Below are 8,332 nucleotides of genomic sequence, written 5' to 3'. Positions count from 1 at the left end.
CATTCCAAAGAGTTATAGAAACCTGCCCTGAAAGACACACCAGACAACAGGCGATGAACAAAATGTCTTTTTACACAGCATCTGAGGGTAAGCTTGACACAGGGTCCCATGCAGATGCACACAGACTTCATCATCACCATGGTAACATGAACATCCATTTTGGCAGACAATGATGGCAGCTCTCTGCAGAGCAAATTTCACTGGCACATATTCTGGAATGCATGCTATATCAAGTTTGTGCATGTGTGTGTATAAATTAATGTGTCTGTGTGTACCAAAAGGTATGTATGTGTGTCTTTATGTCTATGACTGTTTGTGTAAGTATGCAAGGCTCAATATTAGCAGTGGCCCGATGGCCTGGGACCATCAAATTTCATGGTTGGGCAACTATAAAGAATAAGCTAGTTCGAGCCTTGATGTAAGTGTGTGTGTTTTTATGTCTATGACTGTCCCTCACCTTAGGAATTTATTAAGTTTTTTTTTTTTTGTGGAAACTCCACATGGTAAAGAGGGCCTATCATGGCATGTAGTTAAAAATTTTAGCCATTTTCAATAGTCACTGTCAATCTGTTTGCTGAACAAACAGACCTCGCCCACAATCACGAGTGGGCGTCGTTATTTGCCAGGATGTTGTCCGTCAGGAGGCGAGTGGCCGCCTCTATCCTCGCGATGGTGGTGGACAGCGCATCCTCCAGCTGGGTGAGGTCGCCGCTGAGACGGGCGTTCTCCATCGCTCGTCGGAGAGGGGCGAAGCCCTCCCCCTCGTAGCCGCTCCTGGACGGCCCGAAGACGACGTGTCTGGTGCATTGTAGAGAAGGGGAAGAGATGAAGACACCGATAGTTGGATGAGTTCAGACAATATAAAAATTCTCTCCAAACTTCACATTGCCCACAGTAAAGTTTGTAATAAGAATCCTCTTCTACTCATTTGGGTCTAATAGCATAAAACTTTCCCATACTGGCTCATGTTATTCTTATTGCCCCCATTGAAGGGGAATCTCAGATTATTCAAATACATTGGAAAAACTGTAATATGCTTTAAATTATCAACTGACAGAGGATGGCATCAGAAATGTTCAATGAACTGTGATGCCTTGATTGCAGGGATAGAGCATATTATGGAACTCAAAGAAACTTACCTAAGCTGGGGGAGGTAGAATTTTCCTGCATCTCCCGTGAAAGCTCTGTCTATAGACATTGCTCTGTCATTTATCTCTCGCAAGAGATTTGGGCTGATGGTATGAAGACAGGAGAAAATATTAGTAAGTAGCAGAAAAGTAGCTTTAAATTGAAAATAAGTAAACTCAAGTAAAATGTTGAGAATGAGAGCAAAACTGCATAATTATTATCATGTAACAACAGACAAATACATAGTTAGACACATACTCTTTACATAAATACACTTGCTGTACATACACACACACACACACACACACAATAAACACAGAAACAGCTTAGCAAAGTACAGGACACATCTACTCTACTGGAATCCTATCTCAATTGCTACGAATTTTAAAAAAAAAGTATGTGTAATAGATGAATAAAAACAACATAAAACAGTTTCCAGCATTTTTTTTTTCTGCATGAGCTATGGAAAACACATAGCATATTATGTAGAGTCCCTTTTTGTCCCTATAATCCCAAACTGTAAACGTCAATATTTTCCAGTGAAAACAAAGTGAGAAAGCTATTCAATTCATGTGCACCAGTTTCATTTGCCAAATCTGGAAGTCTCAAAGATGAATTAACCCTAACTAGGCCGGGCTATTTAGGTAGTTGATAGAGCCGGGGGGCCAGCTCCCAGGCCCCCCCTCCAGATCTCGGCCGTCGACCGCGCGATCGTGACGAAAATTGGCACACACATTGCCTATGATGTAATCTAAAATACCTTGAAGTTAATTTTTCAAAAAATTATCATTTATGCTAAATTATGCTAATTTATGCATAATGATGCATGAAATCAGACTATTTGGTATAAATCACAAAATAAAGCTCAAAACAGGCACATTTTTTGTGTAAATATTCTTTTTAGTGTCCTTAGCAAATGTAATAAAAAAAATTGTGACATCAGAAAAAATTCTTAAGTATATTATTGTTTTTTTGAGTTTCTTATGTATTTCGTTGTTTTTTCGACTTTATGTTTTTCATTGTTTTTTCGATGAAATTTGTCCGCAACATCGCTCTAAACAAGAAAATATGTTATTCATTGATTTTAATCGATAAAACACCAAAATAATCATGCTTTTATGAAATTTGCCTGTAAGCACAGTTTGCATTGAAATTGTACACGAATTCACGTTTTTGAGCAATTTTTGGTCTGACATGCATGTACATATTTATGCGTAACTTCGGAACCACACGCCCGGGCGTCGCAAATTTGGTGTCAAAAGATGCGGGAGACTCGAAAGAAAAAAGTCATGAAACGTCGCGGCGATAGCTTTTGGCGATTGCGATACATCGCGCGGAACGTCGAGGGGGGGCCTTGGAGGCCCCCCCCCGCCTAGTTAGGGTTAAATTTCTGTGGAAAAAAAAACAACAACAAGAGTATGCCTGAAAATTTATACAGCAAGGTACTGGTCCTCATATAAAAGATAAGTCAAATATTGCAGGGCCCTAAAAGGCTCTGGTGAAAAAAACACAATGCACTTAACCCTGTGGGGTTAGGAAAGAAAAGCAATGTAAATCCCAAGTCAAAGGTGACTATTCAAAATCAGCACCAGAGAAAGCTAGAGCTTCTGCTACTACTGCTATAACCACAGTGAGCCCCCTGGGTTGGCTGGTGGAACAACCCACACATGTACGAGAAAGCCACAGACCTTAACTTCACAAAATGTGAAGCGGCTGACAGAACTAGGAAGCTATTTATGGAAGGATGACAATTGCCCTCACTTTCAAGTTTATGGTGCACAAACTCAACAGGTTTCACACTTTATTTCTCCATTCCATGGCCTCATAAATGACGACCAAAATTCACAAATTAAGGTACATACATGCATTATATACTTGCTGGTTTAATCCTTTCATTTTAGCTCTTTTTGGGGAAATTGTATGACCAGGTGTAAAGAGATAAAATAAAAAATGCCTGGATACAGACTCGCGAATTACGGTACTCACTTTTCCATGTCAGGAGGAATGTAATTATCTTGATGGAATCTCTGGGCTGCCGCATTGAAACGTTGAAGGGCGTCTCTCAGATGACCTTTGACATGAGAAAGACAGGGAATCAATTAATAAAGGTATAGTTTAGCATTTGGGAGCAGTGATTTAAAAAAAATGAGTGAGTTATCAAATTTGATGCATATGTGTAGGTCAGATGTATCACAAAACATCCTAAGATATAGAAATTTTGCAATAAAGCCTGAAATTTAAGGAGATATCACTATTTTTCTCACTAAACCATAACTGTCGATAGTTTAGTCTAGAAACAATTTTATCATATTAAACTATCGTTCACATTTTGTATATGTAACAATTCTTAAAAATGACTTTAGTTTAATGATTGAAATTTTTACACTGGCTGTTTTATCCCTAACTCACATTTTAGGACTATTTCGAAGCATTAAAGCTGGGTTTTTGTTTCATCTGCAAATGGTAAATAACCCTGTCTTCCGCATAGCAGGCTTGCTGTTAGGTGGATATTCTAGCAAGCACCATTTATACATGTTGTATGGATTACATGAATATAATCATCACATCACAGCTGTTTATCTCAGTGAATTTAAAAACAAACTTGCATAATTGTGCAAGTTACCTTTATCTGCCAATGCACAAAGTGAAAGTGTGAACTGGCTTACATGTACACATACAAGTACTTTTGCACGTCACGTCCGAAATCCAACTCACCCATAGTACTCTTGGGCGCCAAGCTGGCCTCGTCCTGCTGGAGAACGTCTCGGAAATATTCCGTCAGGGCGTCGGCGTAGTTCACAAACTCCGTCTTCAGGAGTTTGTCGTCTGCCAGCAGGAGCACCGCCTCGGCCACGACCTTGGTCACGGCCGCGTGAATGGACATATCCGGATCGATGAAGCGCCGGACATAGTCGTAGGTGTCGAAGATGGTGTGTCTCACAGGGTAGGTGGGCAGGTCATTGTAAAACTCCTGGAAGATAGTGCATGGTATAATTTTCAGTTTTGCCCATTCACACTTGCAGAAAAAGCATGATTCAAGTCTTGACTAACACTGTGTTCTTCAGTGCTCTTATTCACATGTGGACAGACAAGAAAACCAATGACGGCTATTGATACCTCTGCTTATATCTTCTGTATTGGTATACTGCAGAGATAATTAATAAACTGCAGCTAATGCGCAGTTAACATTGATATGGCAACATACATTATTGTTGTCTTCAAAACAAGATATCCTGCACAGCCACACATTATCACGATAACATGTGTACAATTTCCACTCAATGGCTAAAAAACTGAGGGAGTTCTTCCATCCACATGATTTTGTATGTTTCATATCAAAAGATACTGTTGCCCTGGCAACAGATTTCTTGATACTCACAAAACCTAGATCACCTACAACTCTTGCGTGCATAATTTATTATTTTGTGTGGGAAATAACACAATTTTTGTGGAAAACAATTTTGCAGTGACAGCTGCATTATTTCTAATGAATGCAAGTCTGAATTAGCATCTCACATCTAGAGAGATGTAAAAGATCAAATAAATGGTTGAAAGGACTGGAAAGAATAACATCAATTTAAAAAAAGAGAAAAATCCATAGCATTACCAATAATAACTACCATGTAAATAAATGATAAATAATACAGTGCTTATATAGCGCATATCATTACTGTAGTGTCTCTATGTGCTTTAAGGGAGAGTATTGATCGTACAAAAAGAGAAGCTCATTGCACCATAGGAAAAGCTATAAATTGAAAGAGGATTTGGCACAAAGAGGCATATACCTTGTCATAGGTGTATTTCAGATCCAGACTGGGCACACCTGCCACGTGAAGAAACGGTGCCGCATCGTTCCCCATCCCAAGCGGGTCGATCCTGTAAGGGGTTAAGGGAGGTACCCAAACAGGATAAGATGGGAGAAGGTTGATGATCCACAATCTCTGTATGGTTGAATCCAGAATACTTCGCATTACATTTGACTAAAAGTGATATCCATGACAAAGGCTTGAAATAATGTGAAATGTGTATATAATTGGATAACTGGATGCATGTGCACCGTTCGGTGAGAGTTTTTATGCAACAGCGCCAAAAGCTACCCATTACACTGCTAGCCCCTCCCCCCCCCCCCCCCCCCCCCCAAAAAAAAAAAAAAACAAAACACACACACACACAAGCAAACAAACAAACAAAACTCAGAAAGACACAACAAAAAGTCAGTGCTGGATTACAATTCAGTTTTGAAATGATATTCAGCTTGAAAAGAATAAAAATATGGTTTACATGGCCACTCTGGAAACAATTAATGGATGATTGTTAGCATGTAAAGGACTAAAATTATTCAAAATTTTTTTGTTTCGTGGCTTTGTTGGGACAATAAACATGCTCACTGAAGTAAAAAACAAAAAAACAATCATGATTTTCATAATGTTGGAGGGGCCAATTATGAATTACACAGCTAGAGCATTGTAGGCCATTGTTCAAGTCACAGTTAAGTTGTGTATGTGCAGCGGACTGCTAACCCATTTGGGACAAGTCCCAAGTATACTCGGGCAAGCGTCTATGGAAAATGCCCATCCTCTACAAGTAATTCAATGGCCTATGCACATTACACCAGCAAAAAAAAAGTACTAGTATGACTTGCCACCAGATCTGTAGGCCTAAACAATCATACATCTTTGTGCTGTCACAAGATTTGAAACAATTTAGTCAATGAGTACTAGATGCTTACCTGGCCCCAACACTGCTACTTCTTTTGGCAGCCCAGTTTTGGTAAACACTCATTTTTCTATGGGCACGGTCTGGACATTTTACCTAAAGTTGGGTGGGTGGGGTGGGTAAGAAAAGGGAGAGGATTGAGGTCAAAGGTTACATGGTACACATTGTACTATCAGCACAGCACATCATATCTACATGTTGGCAATAATACATGCAAAATTGAAGACAAACATGTACAGCGTCATATTATACTATGCCAAGATATTCTCCAGAAATCAATACAAAATTGTGGTAAAATTCCAGTTTTTCCATGTACATCAGAGAAAAATTTCACCGACATCAATTTATTTGTGTGGGTTCTGGTAAATGGCTAGTTACATGAGAAAAAATTCTTCGATTAAAAGCAACTTCAAACATCCAGATAACACACAACATGAAACTACATGATTTATTTTTAACTGTACAGTTGAAAATGCACTGAAAACAATTCATTATTGTGAGTCCTAGTCAATAACTAGTTAAACAGAAAAAAAGAAGAAATCTATGATTAAAAGCAATAACAAAGTTCAAACATTCAGATTACAAATACTGTGACTTTCCACAATAAGAACTGCAATATTTACATGGCACACGCTGACGTATTTCAACTTGATTGGAACTGTGTCCATCGGGGGTGTCTGTTAAATTTGTAAACCTTTATTGAGATTCTGTGCTACACACAGTTCAATTGCATTCCATCTGGACCGTATCCTCAACTTTCTGTTAATATCACACTTTTTCTCTATCTTGCTGGAGACTCTTGTGAGTGTTACAAGCTATGGAGGCTGGGGCCTCACCCTCTGCGTCGCATTGTAGATGATTTGTGTGAGAAGAGGGCTGCCGGCAGCCGCGAAAGTGTAATTCCCTTGAACGGCTCCGTTCAAGTTGATGTACGCCACTGCCCTTTCCCGTAGAGCCTCAGCGTTGTCCTGTGAATGACATTGGAAACACACATGAATAGAATGTCAGGGATGCCAACCTTATATTACAGATTTTGAAAAATTAAAATTTGTGCTGAACACTCATCTTTTTGACAATTGTATGTTATTGTCATACAAACATTGCAACTTTAGTATGATTTTTGCTTTCATATACACGCATAGAGACTTACGCTTATAAGCATTTTTAAGAACTGAATATATTATGATCATTATTTTTGTAATTATTATGGTATTGGTCCCCTCATGACTAACGTGTGAAACGTGTGAAAACTCTATCATTTCTCCTTCTATTTCAATGAAACCTCTCCTATTCCACATATCTGATTTACTCTGTCAAATCAAGACAAGTTTAAAATGATGTGGAATTGCACTTTAACCCTCTGCATGCTTTGAGTGCTGCTTAGGATGGGAAACTCCATAGCATTTGTACACACTGTCCAAAGTGCCTGGAATAGAGAGGGCTTAAATGTGAGATGGTTTGTACTAAGATACAACGGGAGGAACATTGCCGGCTTACCTCAACCCACTCCGCTGACCCGATGTTGCCGTCGTCACCTGCATCCCAACTGGCCAGGATCACAGTCCGCCTGGGTCGCCATCCTGCAGTAACAGAAATTGACGATGGATACAGATCAAATTCGATCAGCCAACTTAAAACCCACAAAAAGCATCTGTTCTCTACATACAAGAGTAATCTCTAGGCTTCAAAATTATATATGACTTCAAAAATTGAACCATCCTAACCCATTCAAAAAGTGATTGAAATAAGAGAGAGTTATGTGGTACGATTTTATGGAAAAGGGAAAAAAGAGGATTTTAAAACTAGGGCCATGCATGCTTGCTGTGCAAAGTATGATGAATTTCCCAGTGAAAGCAATACCTGTCAGAAAAAAATATGATCCTGAAAAACAGCAATATCTCAACTTCGAGTTTGTTTTAAGTTGCCAAATCTTGGATGGTAGGTAGAGAACAAACAATACTCTCACAGCTAAGACATACCTGAACGAATTGATTCAGTCAGCCCAACTGACATATTATGGTCTGTTACAGATAATCCATATCTGTGACTTTATGTGGGCTTTGAGCCAGGCGGTCACAAATTAGATACTGGTAGTAGCTGCATGATCCAGCCATAACAGTTGACAAAGACAAGTGTCCATATCCCTTTGGTGTCTCAAATACATTCAGTCGACTAACCTTGATGGTAGAGAGAGCCGAGCACACGTGAGAGCTCCATGAAGCATGCCGTTCCAGTTCCTGGCTCGACCCCGCCGTAAGTCAGAGAGTCCCGATGATTACCAACGATGATGTAACGATCTGAAAGGTTCAAGAGAATTAAAGGCATTATTACCATTTGCAGATGAAACAAAAGCCCAACTTTAGTGCATCAAAATAGTTCTAAAATGTGAGTTAGGGATAGAAACGACTATGAAAAAATGTCAGTCAGTATAATTGATGTTTAATATTGTTGAATATACAAAATGTGAACAATAGTTGTAATGAAATTG

At 39.2% G+C, this 8,332-nt stretch overlaps 1 protein-coding gene across 1 annotated transcript in view; it reads right to left on the bottom strand.

The window, feature by feature from the left end:
- Positions 1 to 8,332, bottom strand: part of LOC139743875 (N-acetylated-alpha-linked acidic dipeptidase 2-like) — a 54,311-nt gene continuing 45,979 nt past the window's right edge. Inside the window, exons 10-18 of the mRNA XM_071654339.1 lie at positions 8,022 to 8,141; positions 7,342 to 7,424; positions 6,681 to 6,812; positions 5,858 to 5,940; positions 4,914 to 5,004; positions 3,844 to 4,099; positions 3,115 to 3,199; positions 1,140 to 1,232; positions 1 to 798 (exon numbers count right to left, since the gene is read on the bottom strand). Coding sequence (XP_071510440.1) covers positions 600 to 798; positions 1,140 to 1,232; positions 3,115 to 3,199; positions 3,844 to 4,099; positions 4,914 to 5,004; positions 5,858 to 5,940; positions 6,681 to 6,812; positions 7,342 to 7,424; positions 8,022 to 8,141 — 1,142 coding nt within the window. The 3' untranslated portion in view covers positions 1 to 599. The remainder of the gene's footprint in view (positions 799 to 1,139; positions 1,233 to 3,114; positions 3,200 to 3,843; positions 4,100 to 4,913; positions 5,005 to 5,857; positions 5,941 to 6,680; positions 6,813 to 7,341; positions 7,425 to 8,021; positions 8,142 to 8,332) is intronic.

The sequence above is a fragment of the Diadema antillarum genome, unplaced genomic scaffold, assembly GCF_040938485.1.
Source record: "Diadema antillarum isolate AM-2024a unplaced genomic scaffold, OU_Dant_1.0 seq00001117_RagTag, whole genome shotgun sequence".
Classification (NCBI taxonomy): Eukaryota; Metazoa; Echinodermata; class Echinoidea; order Diadematoida; family Diadematidae; genus Diadema; species Diadema antillarum.
Note: the sequence above shows the minus strand (reverse complement) of the source record. Positions and strands in the feature narration are given on the sequence as shown.